Source organism: Peromyscus eremicus, chromosome 2 (genome assembly GCF_949786415.1).
Source record: "Peromyscus eremicus chromosome 2, PerEre_H2_v1, whole genome shotgun sequence".
Lineage (NCBI taxonomy): Eukaryota > Metazoa > Chordata > Mammalia > Rodentia > Cricetidae > Peromyscus > Peromyscus eremicus.
Genome location: NC_081417.1, coordinates 153,260,368 through 153,281,507, shown reverse-complemented (window position 1 = coordinate 153,281,507; position 21,140 = coordinate 153,260,368). Strand labels below are relative to the sequence as shown.

Genomic DNA, 21,140 nt, shown 5'->3' with positions numbered 1-21,140 from the left:
AACATGAGGAACTGTATCAAAGGGCTGAAGCATTAGGAAGGTTGCGAACCACTGTTTTATTGGGACAAGGTCTTGCCTGTTCATGTGGGTGCTGACTTTGTTTACTTTCCTGATCCATGGACAAAGTAAAAAATACTTACTACCTGCCTTGCTATGAGTTTACCAACCTCCACCGGCCATGCTCTGCCAGGCTTCCTCCTGCTTCACTCGGTTTTTCAAAGAAGAATTTAAAAACAGGCAGAGAGAGAAGGAGGGATTCATGCATGCTGAGCCCCTGCTGTTTGCCAAGGGCTGTGCCAGTTAATAATTTACTCCGCTAACTGAGAAGTGAGAAAAAGAAAAACAGACTTTGAACTCTCTTTCCACTGTTTCTTTAAAACAGCAACTGTGGATATACATATGTAAATGTTCACATTTGCATACATCACAATCTAGCCCCATTGAGATAACGGGTAAATACCCTGGATCGTTAATATCCAATGCGTGAACACCGGCGTGTTATAAAAGGCACTCATTCCTTTGTCTGGAAAGTTTTCTGGAGAACTTTGGAATGTTTCCATGGTATAACTTCTAAAGCAGGAAAGTGGGTTTGTGCTCTGTAGCTGTCAGTAAGAGCTCACCGTTTCTCAACATGTGACCCCAAAAGACCATCGGAAAACACAGATGTTTACATTACAATTCATAACAGTAGGAAAATTCAAAAAAAGTTATGAAGTAGCAACGAAAGTAATTGTATGGTTGGGGGTGGGGGGAGGTCCCCACAACACGAGGAACTGTATTAAAGGGCTGGAACTTCGTTAGGAAGGTTGAGAACCACGGCTGCAGCTGGCAGTGGGGTTGGCGGCTGCCGCTGGAGGGCCTTTTATTTCCCATTTCTCTAATTTCTCACTACCTGTCTTAGTCTAAATCTGTTCTCCTCTGAGCCACTGTTTTACTTTGAAGTTTCCTGCCTGAGTGCAGCATGGAGGTTCTATTTGAGCTGTCAGAACTTGTAGTGTGCCTTTGACTGTAGGCACATGCAGCACTTGTATAAAGTGTCAGTGAGATTATCGTCCAGGAAATTTTATTGTTATCGGGTGTCAGGAACCCGGATCAAATGGAGCAAAACCAAACAAAACCTTGTGACTGTAAAGCGTCTGCTTCGGGCCTGGCTGGATCCAGGTGCTCAAATGATGCTCGGGAATCGGTCTCCTCCAGTTTCAATAGCTCACTCTCTCAGGCAGATTCTGCACTGGGCTCACCTGGAGCGGGGTCTCCACCAGCAGCTACAGCACCAGGTTTTTTTCATTGATTTGTCTTAGGTTATGTGCCTATCTTCAACTTCTCACTGATGCCAGAGGCATGAATGCTCTGATTGGCCAAGTCCTCTCATAGGCATTTTCTCGGCCCGGAGGGGATGAGCTCTGCAGGGATTACATGGACTCAGAACTGACAGGGAGAGGCTGGGAAGACAGTGCTGCCTGGCAAGCAGGAGTTTGGTCTTTGATTTCTCTACATTTTTCATGTGGGCAAGCATGTTTGCACTGTGTAAGCCCGTATATGTGGGGGGGGGGGGGTGCACCCGTGTGCATGTGGAAGCCCTAGGTTGATGTCAGAAATCATCCTCAGTGGTGCTTTCTCCTTATCCATTGAAGCAAGGTCTCTCAATCAAACCCAGAGCTCACCGATAGGGCAACTCTCAGTAGCCAGCTACTCTACCTTCCAAGGCTGGAGCCACAGTGGACCACCATGCCCACCCAGCATTTACATGGGTTCTGGGAATTCAGACTCAGGTCCTCACACTTGTGTGGCGAGTGCTTTGACTACTGAGCCATCTTCCCGGCCTGAAGAAGTGAGTTTGGTCCTCAGCATTCACATATAAAAGCAGGGCGTGGAGGCCAGCCTGGATAGCCGAACCCATGAGCACTAGGTTCAGCGAGAGACTCCACTTCAAAACATGAGGAGGAGGGTAATTGTAAAGGACACCTGATGGTGAACTCTGGCCTCCGTGTGTGTACACTCACAAACACGTACAGGCATGCACACACATGTGAGCACCATACACATGTGAAAAACTGAAGAACTAAAAGAGCAAGTGTGTGCATAGGTACACCACACAAATGCACAGAATTGGGAGGAGGAAAGATCTCTCTCCCAGAAGATGGGCTGAAGGACGCACCATGGGGAGACACGGATGCTCCAATAAGAAGGGTTCCTACTGGCTGAGCAGAGCGTCCCTATCAGGATCCAGAGATGAAAAGGGCAACAATCCACTTTCTCCACTAGAAAAGCCTCCTCCAAGGAGGATGCCGAAGGAAGCAGGTGCCTGCCTGGCCGGAGGCTCCCATCCAGGTGCCATCTATCCCAGGGAGGTGGCATTTGCAGAAAGCCGTGGCGTCTGCAATGGGATGGAGTGACAGGACTGGAGAGCTGATGGAAACGATCAGGACCAATGTTGTCCTCAGCCCACCCTGTGCTTTCCTCTGAGATTGGCAGCTTCTGGGGGGACCTGCTGATGCATACGGAATCCTGGGGCCAGGGCCTTTTGTATCAAAGGAAAGTTCCAGAGACCAGAAAGGGAGGGCCTGGGGCAGTTGGCAGCCTCGGGCTAGGTGTGGTACTGCCTACAGACCACACAGATGGCATCAGGCTGGGGCTGGAGGACCAGAGAGAGGGTGCAGAGTCCTGGGGATCATCCCCTGGCTTCTTTTCTTTCCTGTGGCCACATGATTAACCCAGCTGCCCCTACACGACTGCTTTAATCTACCTCTCTCAGGTGGCAGTGGTGCCCATGTTCACTGAGTCTGGCAAGGTGAACTGAGGTAAAGACTACAGGTAGGGATGATCATTTACAAAAATATAGGGTTTTTTTCTATCTGATTTTTCCCCCTCATTTAGTGGACTGACCTGGAAGGGAATTCATACTTGGAAGGGAAGGGAAAGGCTTCAACCTGAAGATTTACAAAGATGGGAAAACACGATGAGCCAGATGCAGGGAAAAGATGGCCAAAAGAAAGGCTTTGGGAATAAGCAGAACCAAAGGTGTCCACTTTTTTAAACTCAAAAATTTAAAGATAAAATTTGTCACCTCTGGGTTATGCAAAGTATAATCTTGGTGTCTCAGATTGCAAATCCCACCATAATGTTTCCTTGAGGGGTGGAGTTTAGAATTATTACCCCATTTGAAATTATGGACCCACCCCAGGAAGGCTGTTTGTTCAGGTACCAAACAGCACCCCCTGATGGCCTAGTGTGGAATCTGCACTTTTTTTTTTTTTTTTTTTTTTTTGCAATACAATTCAGTTCTACATATCAGCCACGGATTCCCTTGTTCTCCCCCCTCCCGCTCTCCTCACCTTCCCCCCAAACCTCCCACCATTCCCATCTCCTCCAGGGCAAAGCCTTCCCCGCAGACTGAGATCAACCTGGTAGACTCAGTCCAGGTAGGTCCAGTCCCCTCCTCCCAGGCCGAGCCAAGCGATCCTGCATAGGCCCCAGGTTGGAATCTGCACTTTTGAAGTCCAGCCTACCTGGCAGCCAGACTTGTTGCTGGGGAGCACATGCTGGCAGGAAGGTAGGGGTGGGGGTGGGACTTGTACTCCACCCTCTGCCTCCCTGCATGTCCCTCCAGCTCTTGGAGTTGTGTAGTTGTGAGAACAAAATCAAAGGAGTGATGCTTGCCAGTGACCCAAGGACTCCCCCGTTTGAGTGAGCTATGGCCGCCATTGCAGGGAGAATTGGTGCTTTATTTTTTACTGTGTTTGGTCTTGTAGCTTAAAGATCTGAAAAAAACAGCCTGGGGCTATCTCAGTTGATAAAGTATTTATTTGCTTTGCAAAAGTGAAGAACTGAATCCCAGCCCTGTGTGGTGGTGCACGCCTTCAATCCCAGCACTCAAGAGGCTGAGGCGGGTAGCCTGTGAGTCTGAAACCAGCCTGGTCTACGTAGGGAGTTCTAGGCCAGCCAAGGCTACACAGAGAGTAGAGTGATCCTGTCAAAACAAAACAAAGAACTGAATTTGATCCCCAGAATCCTCAGGGTGACAAATTTGCAATCCTAGCTCTGAGGCAGTGGAGACCGTCATTCCCTGGGGCTCACAAGCCAGATAGCCTGGCCTCCTCTGCAAGATCCAGGCCAATGAGAGACTGTCTCAAAAAAAAAGAACTAAGTGGATGGGTCCTGAGGAACAACACCCAAAGTTGTCTTCTGGCCTACACACACACACACACACACACACACACACACACACACACACACGCGCGCGCGCGCACACACACACGCACACATACACACGCACACACGCACACATACACACACGCACGCACACACGCACGCACACATGCACACACATACACACACAAACACACACGCCCCCACACACATGCACACACTAGCCTTATTTCGACATAGTTTTGGATTTACAGAGAGGTTGTAATGTTATCGGAGTTCTAATAACACTGCTTCCAGTTACATCATCGCCAATAACTGTCCGAACTGCACTCAGGGCCCGCATCCCAGCCAGGACCTATGCTGCATTCAGCCACCACACCCCCTTGCTATGTGACATTTTCTCGTCTCTCCTTGGTGGTCCTGAGCAGTCCTGGCCAGGCATCCTGGAGACTGTCCCCTAGTCTGAAAGCACTAGGGTCAAAGCTTTTAAGGCCCTGACCCACCAAGGTGAAATGTCCTCCTTGCCCGATTCTCTCAAGGGCACCCGTTGTCTGCTGACTCCCATGGGTGTCTCCTTCTCACTGATGAGGACAGTGCCTGCCAGCTTTCTCTGTGGTGGAGTCAGTTTCTCCTCTTGAGAAGCAAGTAGCAAGTCACTAGTCATAGCTCAGCCTCCACGGGGACCTGTGTACCTACGGAGGAGCATCCCACAGGGAATTCCTATTCAGAGGCTTCCACCTACTTGAGTTTCTCTGCAAGGAAGCCTCCTCCTCTCCCCCAGCTGTTTATTTTACTCAATTGTATATAGCAGGACAGGCTTGTGTCTATTTATTTTATACTTTGCTTTACAACTGTCATTTATTTTGATTGAGAGGGTGTGTGGCTTCAGAACATGTGTGGGTGTGTGTGGAAGCCAGAGGACAATCTTTGGTGTTAATCCTTAGAATACCAACTCCCTTATTTTGAGACAGTGTGTCTCACTAGCCTGGAGCTCCCTGGGCGGGCTAGACTGGCTGGGCAGGGAGTCCCAGGGACCCTTCTTTCTCGATGCTAGGGTTGCAGGTGTGAGCCAGCACATCTGGCTTTTTACGTGGATGTTAGGGTTGAACTTATGCCCTTGTATTTACACACAGCAAACATTTTACCAACTGAGCCATCTCCCCAGCCCCTGTCTTGTCTTTCTGACACACAAACTGGTCTAGCCTTGGCCAATGGGTGTTTCTCTCAGGTGGGGTGCTTGTCCCAGAAACACACCTACACTTTTTTCTCAGCTCCTTTTGTTTCGTCCCTCAGGGTGTCTCTGTTTTCTGCTATTGCAAGATGCCTCTCAGTGTGTCGTCTCCCTGCCCCTGCTCCAGAATCAGCCAAATCCCTCTTGCTTGCACCACTCTATTTGGCCAAGTATGAGTCCAGCTGGGCCAGCAGACACCATCAGTGAGTGCCAGGCAGGATGCCAGGTGCCGGGCTCAGCCAGCAATCTGCCAGTCAGTGCTTAATCGGTAGCTCTGGGGGAAAGTGAGGCCTGCATGGGTAGCGTGGAAGTTACTGATAGACTGAACAGCGTGTCCCTGACAAGCAGTAGTTACACAGATGCTTGCTATTGTGACTCCTGGATGGCACCAAGTCTCAACAAATGTCGCCATTGGTTTTTGGCTGAACACTCAGATCCCTACCCCAGCTCATGATGACAACTGACACGTGAGTGAGTCTGTAACCTAACGCTTGGTGGGATCCGCGCTTATGTTTATAAGTAATGCAAAAGTGAAGTAAGATGTGACAAGGGAGGAGACCTCACATGTCCACCAACAACCCCAACTCCTAATAGACGGCTCTGCTGAATCGGATACTAGCTTCCACACACTGGAAGAGCATGTCGTGGCTGCAGATACGACACGTAACCTCTGCATTGTTAATGTTTTATCTGTCACTGTCTTGGGGTGGGGTAGAGTGTGAGTGGGTGTGGTATATGCGTGTGTGTACAGGTGCACTCACTCATGTGTGTACAGGTGCACTCACTCATGTGTGTACAGGTGCACTCACTCATGTGTGTACAGTGTACTCACTCGTGTGTGGAGGTCAGTCACTAACATTGGGGATCTTCCTCCGTCACTGTCGACCTTAGACAGGGTCATTCCCTGCACCTGGAGCTCACTGTTTAACTAGACTGACTGCCCAGTGAGCTGTGGGGATCTGTATGGCCAAAACAACAAGGTTCAGTATGAAACCCTGTCTCAAAAAAATAATTAAGATGGGACACACACACACACACACACACACACACACACACACACACACACTTTTAAAAAAGAACAAAGACTGTCATCCATCCCAAAGTATGGTCAGGGTCTAGTGCAAGCTAAGTCTTTGAGATCTGTGGTATTGGGCATCTCTCCTTTCACACTGACACTTCCCCTCATTGTTTTCTCTATCTCTCTGAAATTTAGGGGGTGCATAATCCTAAGGCCACTCAGCCTCACATCCCTTCTGAGGTGCCATCCAGGTCTCATCTAGATTAAAAACTGACTGAGAGGAGACAAGCCCTCAGCAATGTACATGCTGGCTGCTTAGAATGTGTATGGAGGGGTCCTTTTTGGGGTCTTACAACATGGAACACAGAGCACCCCATCTGACTCCACCACAGACATCTGCTACAATGTTTTAACTCTTGAGGACAATGTGCTAAGAGAAATAAGCCAATCATAACATGACTTAGCTTGGGGCTGGAGAGATAGCCCAGCAGTGAAGAGTATGTGCTGCGCCCTCAGAGGACCCTTGTTAAGTCCCCAGGACCCACATCGGTGCCTACCACTGTCACTACTACTCTGGGACATCCAATGCCTCTGACTGCCATGGGCACCTGAACTCACACACACAGACATACACATCATTTTTTAAATCTTTTTTTAAAAAGCATTTACATCAGCCCGTGTTTGAGTAGGGAAGGGACTCAGTACCTGTGAGGTACCCAGAGCAGTCAGGTCCAAAGAGAAAGAAAAAAGAAAGAGCAGGAAAGGGAATTGATGAGTGAGAAGAAGACTGACTTCGGGTTTGTTTGTTTTTTGGTTTTTTTTTTTTGGTTTTTCGAGACAGGGTTTCTCTGTGTAGCTTTGCGCCTTTCCTGGGACTCACTTGGTAGCCCAGGCTGGCCTCGAACTCACAGAGATCCGCCTGGCTCTGCCTCCCAAGTGCTGGGATTAAAGGCGTGCGCCACCACCGCCCGACTTGACTTCGGGTTTGTAAGACACAGCAACCTGAATGCTGTATGTAAGACTACTCATAGGATGCTTTAAAAAATGCTTAAGATGGGGTAAATTTTGTGCATGCTTTGAGAGAGGATTTCTGTTCACATAGCCCTCAAATTCGTGCTCTTCCTGCCTCCCAATTCTGAGGTTACAAGCATGCTCCACCACACCCCCGTCATGTCCTGGGGGGTTGTTTGTTTACAGTTCTTAAGAGCCCCGCTTCCCCTCTCCTCCCTCAGAGTTACTGTGCTCTCAAGCCTGAAAAGTCAGCTGTAGCAGAAGACCCTAGGGCCCAGCCTAGTCTACTCAGCTCTGCTTGGATCACATGCTCCTTGAACCAATCCTTACAGTCAAATCAGGAGATATGACTGTCTGGTTACTTAGTCCCTCCCACAAAACAGGGGGAGATTGCCCAGAACCACCTGGACCCAGAGATGCAGAGTGGGTCCTGCCTGTGGTCTGGGAGGTGATGTTCCTCATCACTCAGTACTCTCGAAGTTGGTTCGCCTGAGATGCATTCAGGCCACATGTTCAGTAAGCATCTATTAATCCAGTTAGAACAGTCTAGAAAAAACTGAGGCTAAAGGGCCCAGCCAGGACCAAAACTCAGCCACGTGTCCTTCCTGAAAACAGACTCAAAGTGGGTCAGTACGATAGCATTCCTAAGTGACTCAGTTTCCCTGGATACTTTTCTCCTCACTGGCTCTAAGAGTATTCTAGGATGCCCAGGGTCCTTGACCTGCTTCACACAGAGTCAGACCCCTGAGCAGGGGACAGACAGCCTTCCTTTGATGGAGACATGGCAGAAGAGATCTCATCAAGCTCCAGTTTAGAAGTGGCTGTCTGCTCCTCATGGGGCTAGTGCTCAAAAAGAGGAATGACAGCCTTGGACATACTGGGGCCACAAAGCTCTCAGCAGAGCTTGGCGCTTGGAAAGTGTGCTGGGTATTCATTCCCAGGGGAGGAGAGAGACAGAGGGAGGGCATGGGCACGCGTGCACACGCACACACAGAGAGAGAGAGAGAGAGAGAGAGAGAGAGAGAGAGAGAGAGAGAGAGAGAGAGAGAGAGAGGTGGGGGAAGGAAAGAGAGGGAGGAGAGAGAAAAGCAAGAGAGAGAGAAAATAGAGAACACGAGAGGGAAGGAGGTAAATGATAGACAGGCAGAGAGACAGGATGGGGGGGGGGGCGTGAGATCCAGAGCCCTAACTAATGTTCCCTGAGCCTGGGTGACTCATCCAAGGGCTGCTGTGGGAATAGGTGAGCCCAGAGCAGCAGACCACAGCCCTGTTGCCATCATCATCAAATGGCAAGGCACGGGGGAGAAGCCTTATTACAAGTTCTGCGTCAGCCCACACTACGCAGACTCTCCTGAGAGGACAGATCCTGACGTCTCTCCTGGGGGAAGGCTCTTGCCAGCATCTGCACTGAAGCAGCCATAGACACCTTCATCGGGTCCCAGATTTGAGGTGTCTATAAAGCACCTGCCGGAACCAGGGGTTCGGGAGGTTGAGGATGAAGGTGGATGGGGCAGCATCCACACCAACCCCTGAGTTCTCAGCCTTGGGACTTATAGGGGGACCGCAATGTGGATGGAAGAATTGTCTGGGCCGGGGATCCCTAGAGCTGACCTGACTCTCAGTGACCTGCTCACCCTTCCTTCCATGCCCCTGTTTACACCCGGCATGACATACCTAGTATCCATTGTAGGTGCTACAGATACAGGGGTGAGTGAGAAGGGGAGAGGTCCTAGTCCCTGAAGGCTGACATCCCATCAGTTCGGGGCTGTATCAATGGCTTGGGAGAGGAGAGGGCACTGAGATGGATCACTGCAGGTATGGGGTGTATTAGAATAGTTTACTAACACCGTGGACAGTCAGACACACAGCAGGATGGCATGGACTTGAAGGAGAGTTCAGGCCCCAGAACCAGAGTCTGACAGCATGGTGGGGGCTCTGAAGAGAGGAAGCAAGCCCACATTCCTGACGATGGGAAGGTTTCACAGCACACGTCTGCAGCCAGGCTCTCTGGTTCCCAGGCGGGAGGCAGGAAAGAGGTGGAAGCAGGGTGTATGTACCCCTTTGATGTAAACTCACATCCGGGTGAGAGACCTTGGCCCCTGGGAGTCGGTTAGGTGTCTGTCAGTGTCCGTGAGAAGATGGAGACCTGCATGTATTGAGGCCTGAGCAGCAGCTGGATTCTCACATCGTATTTTTACAGCATGATCTTGTCCGGCCTCAGCGTCATTGACATCAATGCATTAAATGAGCCAATACATGGGGATCTCTTGGCAGAGTATGATGGCGACCTGGGCTTCCACGGCTAGGTCACTGTCCTGAACCTGAGGAGGATGCAAGAAGGTTTCCTGGAGGGAGTGACTCGCCAGCTGGGTCACAGGACAAGCCATGCTGTGCCTGAATGCCACTTCCTCCGCGTCTCCTGTCTGCCCTACAGGTCTCCTGCCCATGGATGAGGGGCCCAGCACCTTGGCCAAGGCCGCAGCCACCTCTGCCCACACAGCAGCCACACCAGTCGTCCTCGCCACCCCACATGCCCTTCCACCAGGGCATCCCGCCAACAACGGTGCATAGAAGTTGGTCACAGGGTTGCCCCAGGCCCACCATGGCCCCGCCTGGCCCTCACCAGCGGCCCATGAGTGCCAGCGGGAAGATGTTTTCCTTTATGATGGACCCCAAATCCCCTGTCATCAAGCAAGGTATGTGCCGGGCTCTGGGGGATGGCTTCTAGCAAGGATAAAGCCATGAACACAGACTGGCCTTGTTTTCCCCTTTTCTCTGTCTCTAAAACCGGACTATAACTGATTGTAAAACGCATATGGCAGGCAGGCAAAAGGGCTGGGTAGGTAAAGGGGCCTGCCACCAAGTCTGACGACCTGAATTTGATTCCCAGAACCCACAAGGTAGAAGGAGAGAGCTAACTCCTGCAAGTTGTCCCCTGACCTCCTCAGACATGCAATGGGGCACAAGCACGTGTACATGCAGATGCACACACATGTGCACACAGAGCTAAAAATAAATGAGATGGGGCAGGGGCTGGCAAGATGGTTCAGTGGTTAAGAGCACTGGCTGCCCTTCCAGAGGTCCTGAGTTCAATTCCCAGCAACCACATGGTGGCTCACAACCACCTGTAATGAGATCTGGTGCCCTCTTCTGGCCTGCAGGCAGAACACTGTATACATAATAGATAAATAAATCTTTAAAATAAAGAAATAAAATATAAAAAACCACGATTACTCAAACAAAGAGGGAAGGCTGGGGATGGAATCAGCAGAGTGTTTGCACAGTATGCATGAAGGCCTTGAAGTCTTGGATTGCACAAAACCAGACATGGTAGCTTATAGAGGGTCGGGAGATTAAGGCCATCCTAGGTTACATGGTGCATCAAGGCTAGCCTGGGCTACATGAGAACCTTCTTAAACAAATAAAGCTGAGCACGGTGGTGCACACCTTTAATCACAACTCAGGATGCAAAAACAGACAGATCTCTGTGAGTTCGAGGCCAGCCTGGTCTACATAGTGGGTTCCTACATAAGAAAACAGGATCCAGCTGTGCTCTTGTAACAGCTGGATCCTCCTTCAAGGTCCTGTTTGCCTCCCAGACTGCCTGCCGCAGAGCCCCAGTCCACACTGCTGTTCCCTGTGCAGTTCACTGATACAGAGTTTAGGGGGGTCTACCTGATTCCCTTTGTTGTAGATGAGCAGGAGTGTTGGTAACAGAAACCCCGATTGCCCTGGTAAGTTGTGAAAATGTGTTACTACGGTGCAGGTGAGAAGAAAGTGAAGTTTATTAAAGAAAGTGCTTTCCCCAGAGGGTAGCTACCTCCGCTGTAGGCTAATGTAACATTTTCTATAATGTTATCCCTCATCTCCATGACTGCCCCCTCACAGCTCTGTGGTGTCGGAAACACACAGCCTTGGGGTAAGAGTAGGGTACCACCCCACTCTCACCCCAACCGCTTCTCAAAAGTTTCAGGGCACTTGGGGATAGGACATGCTGTCCATTCCTGTCCTCTTGGCCACAGTAGCCCTAGCAACAGAGCAGATCGGTCTCCAGGCTTCCTCCAGGGTGCAATGATCAAGGTTTCATTCTTTGCCTTCCCTGCCTCAACTCCACAGCCCATTTTCTTGGTGCTCTCCACTTCTGCTCCTGACTTTGATCATGACCTTTTGCCTAGCCGCCCTTCTCCATCACTAAAATTATAATTTCCACTGTGAAATGTTGGGACTGGGGAGTAAGTACATGGACTCTAGGATGGACATCACCCTCACCATCACCATCATCAAATGAGTCACCCAGGTTCTGGAAGCTGCCTGTCATCCCCCAACATTTGGACTCAAACATACGGAGTGGGTCCTACTTGGAAGGCACAGGCAAGATGATCACAGGTTCAGTGTCTGCTTAAGCTACAGGGTGGGTTCAAGGCCACTCTGGGTAACTTAGCAGGATCCTGCCTCCGAATAAAAAAGAGGAGGCCTGGGTGTACAGTTCAGTGGATGAAGGTCTGCCTCCTGTGTGAGGCCCTGGGCTCCACCCTGAGTGCTAACAACAGAAAGAATTTCACAGAGAGTTTTCACCTAATTCTATCTATGATGCTCTGTTTAGGTCTGCATTTTATTTTATATTGATTTATTTTATATGTCTGGGTGTTTTTCCTGCATATAAGTCTGTGCACCACATGCATGCAGTGCCCATGGAGGCCAGAAGAGGGTGTCAGAGCCCCTGGAACTGAAGTTACAGACCATTGTGAACTGCCACAGGAATTCAGATCCTCTGGAAGAGCAGCCAGTGCTCCTAACTGCTGAGCCATCTCTCCAGCCCTTTATTATTTATTTTAAATCTATTTGTCCCGTCCTTCATTAACTGAACCAACTTATTATCTTATGCATTTCAAAGCACATTGCACATGTCTACAGTATTCCCCCTAAGTGTTTTTAGCACGTACACCATAAACTAGTTCAATAGATTTTGTCTTTTAATATAGAGGTCACACATACAATGTGTATCAGTCATTAACTGTGATGTAACAAATTGTCCCCAAACCCAACAGCCCGACACACACACAGTGAATGAAGAACTTGTGTGTGATGGCCTCTGTAGGTCAGGGATTGGAGGTTGTTCAACCCCGTGACTGTGGCTCAGCATATCTCATGAGGTAGAAGTTGTGGTTTCATTGAGGCTGGCGAGTCTGCCTCCAATGTGACGCTGCCACATGGTTGTGGGCAAGACTCCTTCCCACATGTGTTAGTTACTTCTCTGTTGCTGTTCTCAAGTGACCGAAGAAATTCGGGAAGAGAGGGTTATTTGGCTTCTGTTCCCAGAGGAATGGAGATCATCTCAGCAGGAAGGTACAACAGTCAGGGTGCTCACTTGACACAGTTGCTCAGTGGCTGTTGAGGGGCTGGGACTTGGACCCAGGACCTTATGCAGCTGATCATTTGCTCTGCCACTGAAGCCGAGCCCAGTCCAATTACTGTCTTACATTTGAGACAAGGTCTCACTGAATTACCTAGACTGGCTTTGAACTTGCTGTATGGCCCAGGCTAACTTTGAATTTGTGATCTCTCTCTTTCTCTCTCTCTCTCTCTCTCTCTCTCTCTCTCTCTCTATATATATATATATATATATATATATATATATATATATATATATATATGAAGAATATATATGAAGAATATATATGAATGAAGAATATATATGAAGAATATATATATTCTTCATTCATATATATATAGAGAGAGAGAGCGAGAGAGAGAGAGAGAGAGAGAGAGAGAGAGAGAGAGAGAGAGAGATGTGATATCTCTCGATAGATAGATAGATAGATAGACAGACAGGCAAGCAGATAGATGGTATTTTAAGTTTTTACTGAAAATAGATTTTTTTCCATAGAGTATATTCTGATTATGGTTTCCCCTCCCCCAGCTCCTCCCAGATCCTTCTCATTTCTCCATCCACCAAAATCCACACCCTTTCTTTATCTTTCTCTCTCTCATTAGAATATAAACAGGCATCTAAAATAATAAAATTAGATCAAATAAAAACAAACCAGAATTGGACAAAACAAACAGGGGAGGGGGCGGGGCCAAATGACAATCATAAAAACAGATACAGATGCTGACAGACACACATTTGCACACACAGAAAAGCCATGATAACAAAGTTGGAAACTATAAAATATAACCAAAAGACCTACAAGGTTAAAAGGAAAAAGAAAAAAAATAACCAGACAAAGCATTGTGAGACAAAAATCCTCCAAAACCACCACTGAGTTGGTTTTGTGTTGGTCATCCATTGTTATGGAATACTATTCTAACTAGGCAAAGACGTGTTACACTTGTTTCTGCTGCCTTGCTTAATGATGTAGATATGTGTTACATTTGTTTATGCTGCATTTGTTTAATTATGTAAAGATTTGTTTAACTATGTAAAGATTTGTTTCACCTTGCCTGCCTAAGGCACCTGACTGGTCTAATAAAAAACTGAACAGCCAATAGCTGGGCAGAGAAAGGATAGGCAGGGCTAGCAGGCAGAGAGAATAAATCGGAGGCGAAATCTAGGCTAGGAAAGAGAAGACGAATGAAGAGAAGGAGAGAGAAAGAGAGGGAGACACCTGGAATTAGCCAGACAGGCAGTCACCAGACAGGCAGTCACCAGACAGACAGACAGACAGGGAAGAAGCAGGAAAAGTAGGACATACAAAAAGGAAAGGTAAAAAGCCCTGAGGCAAAATGTAGATGAAGAGAAACAGGTTAAGTTTTAAGAGCTAGCAAGAAACAAGCATAAGGCCAAGCACTCATAATCAATATTAAGACTCCCTGTCATGATTTGGGAGCCGGTTGGTGGCCCAAAAGAAAAAGCCTGGTACAATCTACTGCTGGGCACAGGCCTGCCCCCCTAGGTGTGCTTTGTATACCCAGTGAGACTCCACTGGAAAAACCTCATTTTTCTTTTCCAGTGTCTCAGCCTCTTCATGGGTAGCTGGGGTTACAGGCTCACCTGAGACCCAGTGTATACTGACTATATTACAGAGCCACAGAAGCCAATAGCAATTAGTTTAGACTCACTGGCCACATGGCCTATGCTGAAACTATTCTTCTCTGCCCTTGTAGAGCAAAAAGCAGCAGCTATAGATGGACCAAAAGTGAATGATTCCAGCCACATTCCAGTAACATTTTATTTTTAAAAGTTTGTTGGTTTGTTTGTTTTTGAGAAAGGGTCTCACTATGTAGCCTGGGCTGTCCTGGAACTCACTCACAGGCTGGCCTTGAACTCACAGAGATCTTCTGCCTGTCTCTGTCTCCCAAGTGCTGGGGTTAAAAGTGTGTACCACTACTGCCCAGCTCAAAACTTTCTAAAGACTTATTGATTTGATTTGATGTACATGGATGTTTTGCTAGTGTGTATGCCTGTGTATCACATGAGTGCTGTGCCTGAGGAGGCTAGAAGAGGGTTAGAAGGTACCAGACGGCCTGGAACTGGAACTAGAGTTCTGAGCTGCCATGTAGGGGCTGGGAATTGAACCTTGGTCCTCAGCAAAAGCAGATAGTGTCCCTAACTGCTGAGCCATCTCTCCAGCCCCAAACATTCATTTTTAAAAAGCATTAGGAAGCTGAAGAGATGGCTCAGGGGGTGCTCAGCACTGGCCACTCTTTCAGAGGGCTGGAGTTCAGTTCCCAGCACCTACATCAGGCAGCTCGTAACATATATAACTCCAGCTCCAGAGGATACAATATCTCTGGCCTCCTCAGATGCCTGCACTCAAGGGTATATACCCACATGCAGACATACATGCCTACATATAGTTTAAAATAATAAATATATTTATTATTTTTATATAATATATAATATTCAAAGCATTGGGCATGGTGACTCGTGTCTGTGAGTCCAGCACTTGGGATGCTAAGGCAGGAGGATTGCCATGTGTTCAAGGCCAGCCTGGGCTACACAGTGCATTTCAAGGCCCGGTTTGGTCCCAGAGCCAGCCCTACTCTACATCTTATTTATTTAATTTCATAATAGCTCTCCGTGACAGAGACTGTTAAAGTCACTGAATTATATATGTGGACACAAAGGCAGAGAGAGGTTTAATGACCCACTCACAGTCACCGGGTCTTAATGCAGCGGAGGAGGATGCCTCAGTGATTGACAGGCCACATAGTGATGGGGAAGAGAGGTGAGGTGGCTCCTTTCCTGGCCAGTCCTTCCCCCCACAGCGATGTCATTGCCTCTCAGCATACACTCTGCTCTGTGCTTTTAAAGTCAGAGAAGGGCTGGAGAGAGGGCTCAGAGCTTAAGAGCACTGACTGCTCTCCCAAAGGTCCTGAGTTCAATTCCCAGCAACCACATGGAGGCTCACAACCATCTGTAATGAGATATGGCGCCCTCTTCTGGCCTGCAGGCATACATGGAGACAGAACACTGTATACATAATAAATAAATAAATCTTTAAATAATAATAATAATAAAGTCAGAGAAGTGGCTGGGAAAATGGCTGAGTTCGGGTCTCCAGAACCCATGAAAAGCAGGGTAGTGCACATCTGTAATCCCAGCAATGGGGAGGCAGAGACAGGAGGATTGCTGGAACTCGCTGGCAGCCAGAATACCCCAAACAGTGAGCTCCATGTTCAGGGAGACCCTGTCTCAAAAAATAAGATGGAGGGAGGTAGAAACATGACCAATGTTGACCTCTGACCTCCACATGCACCTGTACACATGTGCACACTCACCTTCCCACAGACATGTCCACAGGAACACACAGGCATACACACAAACACAAAGTTTAAAAAATAATAAAGATTGGGCATGGTGGTACATGCCTTTAATCCCAGCACTCTGGAGGCAGAAGCAGGAGGATCTCTGTGAGTTTGAGGCCAGCCTGGTCTACAGAGTGAGTTCCAGGACAGCCAGAGATACATAGTGAGACCCTGTTTGACTAATAATTTAACAACAACAACAAAGCCAGAGAAAATGTAAACCACAGAGCAAGGTGTGTGGGTTATGCATGTAACCCCAGCATTCAGAAGGCTGAGGCCGGAAGACTGCAGAGAATTTGGAGCCACCCTGAGCTACTTGGTGAGTTTGGGGCAGCTTGGGCTATACAACACCAAAGAGTTATATAACAAAGAGTGAAAAGTGATGTGACCCTCAAGGGAAAACCATGACCACAGCTCAGGGTGTGGGGCCCCTCCAAGCTTGGGAAGCCACTGTGCCTTGTTCTCTGTGGATGTCACACAGTGTGGGCCAGCGCCATGGAAATGTCAGAGCAGTGCGTGGTGGAGGGACTCTCCGGGACGATGCCTCCCACCGAGATCTTCATGGACCAGGACCTAGGCCAGCAAGACAAGGTGAGGGGGTATTAGGGTGGGGGAGACACAGTGCTCTAACAGTCAGAGACCACTTCTTCCTCTCTGTGTCCTGTGTCCAAGGAACCACTTCTTATTTAATAGACAATTGTGTCCACAGTTTATTGAGCACCTGCTGTGAGCCAGGCTGAGCCCCTAACGACATCATCAGCTCCTTTCATCTTCAATGGCTTCAGGACAGATTTTGTCACCTCCACTTTATTGGTGAGGAAACTTCAAGTCAGAGAGGTTAAGTAAGGTGCCCGAGTTTGCACAGCGCACGGAGTAGAACTGAATTCGCATCCAGGTCTGGCCCTTCTCTCACACACCCAGTCAACCCCAAGTGATTGCTCAGTGGTGAGGAAAACACACCCCTGCTGAGAACTGAGGTTGGTAACAGCTGAGCCAAGGGGATGCCTTAGAGAAGGGGAGAGGAGAGGTCAGAGGCTGAACCCTAAAGGGAATCAGCATAGAAGCCCATCACTCCCCACCCAGCCACAGCTTGAAAGCAAAAACAAAAGCCTGGGAAGGTGTGGCTCAGCTGAAAGAGGGCTCGCCTACCAGGCACAAGGTCCGACTTTGGTCCCCAACAGGCCATAAGCCAGGCAGGTAATGCACATCTGTAATCCCAGCACTCAGAGGTGGCACTAAGAGGCTGAGAGGCTCGAGGTCATCCTGAGCTACATAATAAGCTCAAGGCCCAGCCTGGGCTACATGAGACCCTGCCTCCAAATGAAGCAGCAACAATAAAACACAGCCCAACAATGCCTCACTTTCCTTACAGACCAGGGCCTGAGCCCCAGGAGTTCTTGCATGTGGGGAAACGGGATTCCTTTGACACTTGGGATCACAGCCTTAGAGTGTTGTAGCTAGGACCAGGAGGCAGTTCTGAGGTTGGTGTCCTGAGACCAGACTGGGAGGTGCTGTGGTAAGATGAGAAGCCACCTTGCAGACACTGTCACTAGTCTGTCACCCTGCAGCAAGCCACCCCCAAATCTAGTGGCTAAAAGCAGCCATCCGCCCTTCCCGGGTCTCTTGTGACTTGCGCGATGGTCCTCCACCAGTTCCTTGCCGCTTACACACAACTGCAATCAGTGCAGAGTGTCCCGGGGCTGGTGGTCTCAGGTGGTAGCAGCCATAGGTCTGGGTCCTCCACCACATGGGGGAAGTGACAACCTCTCTGCATGCAGCCTGTCCCCAGCACCGCAGCCCCCAGGTCCCCAGGGTGCCAGGGCAGACACCGCGGTACCTTGACAGCTTACTTAGAGCTCCCTCCCTCTGTCCCACTTCCACTGCCTTCCCTCTGTCCACTCAGCCTGCTCAGAGCTCACTCGCTGTATCACTTCTGGTGCTTTCCATCTGTCCACTGGGGTCACGAGCTAGCTGAGACTCGGTGGGCGGTAGAAATGCCACTCAGTGACAAAAGCCACAAAGTAGCTGTCACTGTGTTTAATCCACCACCAGGTTGCTAAACTGGGAATAAAATAAAAACAGAATGATTTTTGCTACTTTGAGCATTTATGTCCTGATTTCCCAAGGCACCTACCTTCAAGAACAAGTGAGAGTCGACAAGTGGGTGGGAAATGTGCACCAGCCAGTCTTCCTGGACAGTTGAAAGGCTAGCAAGCTTCAGGCGTGGCTGGATCTAGGCTCTTCAGTGATGGCACTGGGATACTCGCTGGTGCCTGTTCTACTCTGTGCTTGCAGTTTGTCGTTCTCCAGCAGGCTGGCTTCCTGTGCTTGACAGGATAGTCATGGGCAAGCCCAAGCCTCTAGACTTAAAAGTCCATGATCCAAAGTGAAGCAGCCCCACACACACACACACATCTTAAAATCCACACACAAGGAGCTCTGAGAAAACGTGGTTCACCAGCCTGGGACACAGGGACATGAGGAGGAGGGACAAGGAGTGAGGTACTTGATTGACATTCAATACTACCAAGACCACGTGGGAGGACTGGGTGACACTCCTTAAGAAGGGCATAGGGGACCTCACCAGAAAGATAGACACCATTGCTGGACACCATACCCAAAGGTTTGCTTATATCTAGGGTCCAGTGCAGAACCTGGCACACAGTAGGTGCCCAGTAAATGTTTGTGCCATGAATAATGGCCAAGCATAGTCTATGCTGAGTGTAGAGACCCTGGGTGGCTCGCTTTGGGTGAAGCCGGGGTTCCCCAGGAACACAGAGTCTGTTAGAAGCTGCAACATAAGCGTTCACAAGAACCCAGAGAAAAACACATGGAAGTAGCTGGCCACACCAGCAGGCTCCGCCATGCCTGTGGCGCCATCTCCCCCCCCCCCCCCCAGGCATGTAGCTAGGATTCTGTTTTTCTGATCTTTCTGACATTCTGAGGGGTTCAGGGTACCGTCTCTCGCTTTGGGGAAACTGAGAAAATTCTTTGGCCACTGTTTTCCTAGGGAGGTGGTGCGTGGCTCCACCTGTGGGAAACTCTACCAACAGTCCCCACATCCCAGAGTTTACACAAGCCACCAGAGCTCAGCATTCTGCTTCCAGACTCAGTGGTTTCCTGAATACACTTTCATGGAGGCTTCCAGAGGAAGCAGAGGATTCTAGAAGAGAGGAAAGAAAAAAATGACCCCTCCATAATACATAAAAAAAGTATTAAGTTAATGCCTTTGTTACAGTCAGAATGTGTTGGGATTGAACGCCATTCTAATAACCTTTGCTGGGCCTCTGACATCCTGGATGCGGGCCTCCTAAGGGAATGCACAAAATGATTATAAAGAAACTTCCTATGCCGGGCGGTGGTGGCACACGCCTTTAATCCCAACACTCGGGAGGCAGAGCCAGGCGGATCTCTGTGAGTTCGAGGCCAGCCTGGGCTACCAAGTGAGTCCCAGGAAAAGCGCAAAGCTACACAGAGAAACCCTGTCTCGAAAAACCAAAAAAAAAAAAAAAAAAAAAAAAAGAAAAGAAAAGAAAAGAAACTTCCTGCCCCTGCCCACTGACATTGCCGGGGAAATTGTGGTTTACCGTGTGAAAGTATTTTTTCTGGGTAAAGGAAGTTTCTGTGCCTCAGAGGCTCCATTATAGGCACCAAGGCACAAGTTTGTGGTTCTAACCCAACTCTAATCTCTCTGGGGCCTTCCAAGAGATGCAGTCTGTAAATGTCTCCTTGCCCTTCTGCCTACCCACCCAGCCACCCCCCACATTCCCCAGAGTGACACCCTGTTTCCTCCATATTGTAGAAACAGGCCAAGCTTACCACCCACCCCCACCCTGGTAAGCCTCTCTCTTGTCCCCTCACAGGATGAGATCATTATGCTGCTGGGGAGAGAGGTCAATCGGCTCTCTGATTTTGAAATGGAGTCCAAGTACAAAGATGCAGTAATAATGAACCTGCAGGGCGAGGTGGCCGAGCTGAGTCAAAGGCTGTCAGAGACAGCCACTGCTGCTGCCGCCGCTGCCGCCGCCAGGCAGAGTGACAGGTGCGTCCACAAGTTCCAGGGCCTGGACGAAGACGATGATCTCAGGCAGAAGGAGATCGAGAGTATGAAAAGCCAGGTAGGACCCGGGAACAAGTCCATCAGAGCCTAGAGTCCCCACCATAAGAGTACAGATGGGGGGAGCTGGAAGAGGGGCATCTGGGGCATCATGGAGGGTAAGGGGCAGAAGACCACCAGGGGCCCTGCTTCCCAGTACAGCGTGTGTTGGGCCCTGGAGAACATTCTTTAGATGTGTCACAGTCCTCTGACACACCCCACAAAGAGACTGTGGTGGCTCCAGAGACGCTCAGGAGCTGCCTGGAGCTTGCACAGCTCACAGCCGGTGCCAGAGCACTGCAGACTCGGATCTGCTCTGCCTAGGTGACCCCACACCCTCAGCCCAGCTTCTCATTTCTACCCCAAAGCCTGGTTTTCTTGCCTTACTGACTGCCCATCACACCCATGCTGCCCCACTCCAAAAGAGCTGCAGCCAGTTAGCCCATAAGTGAGAATCCCCAGCTCAGGCAACTCCGACACCCCCTCAAACCCTGAAGGTGGCCCCTGGCTCCGTAACGGGCTGTGTCGTCAAATGAAAACTCTCCACTTAGAAGGTTCCCAGTAACCAGGCAGCTTCCACTCTCTGGAACCTAGATCCAAATTCTTGTTTTATAATAACAGCAATTGGGCTGAGGAGATGGCTCAGCTGTTCAAGTGCTTGCTGAGCAAGCGTAAGGACCTGAATTCGATCCCCAAGCCGTGTAAAAAAGCAAGGCATGCATTGTGGGTGGGGAACTCTTACAAGGCCCCACCCTTAGATGAAGAGCTACAGGCAGTCAATGGAGTGGGTCAGCCAGAAACACGTGTGCCTGTGAGCAACACGAAATGGGCTTAGCAGGATGTGTGTGTGTGTGTGTGTGTGTGTGTGTGTGTGTGTGTGTGTG

General features: G+C 49.3%; 1 protein-coding gene across 1 annotated transcript in view; it reads left to right on the top strand.

Moving 5' to 3' along the window:
• The window catches only part of Fhad1 (forkhead associated phosphopeptide binding domain 1), a 128,230-nt gene that overhangs the window by 18,703 nt on the left and 88,387 nt on the right, over nucleotides 1-21,140 (top strand). Inside the window, exons 4-6 of the mRNA XM_059255338.1 lie at nucleotides 9,844-10,105; nucleotides 16,642-16,751; nucleotides 20,024-20,278. Of these exons, the coding sequence (XP_059111321.1) occupies nucleotides 9,844-10,105; nucleotides 16,642-16,751; nucleotides 20,024-20,278 (627 nt within the window). The remainder of the gene's footprint in view (nucleotides 1-9,843; nucleotides 10,106-16,641; nucleotides 16,752-20,023; nucleotides 20,279-21,140) is intronic.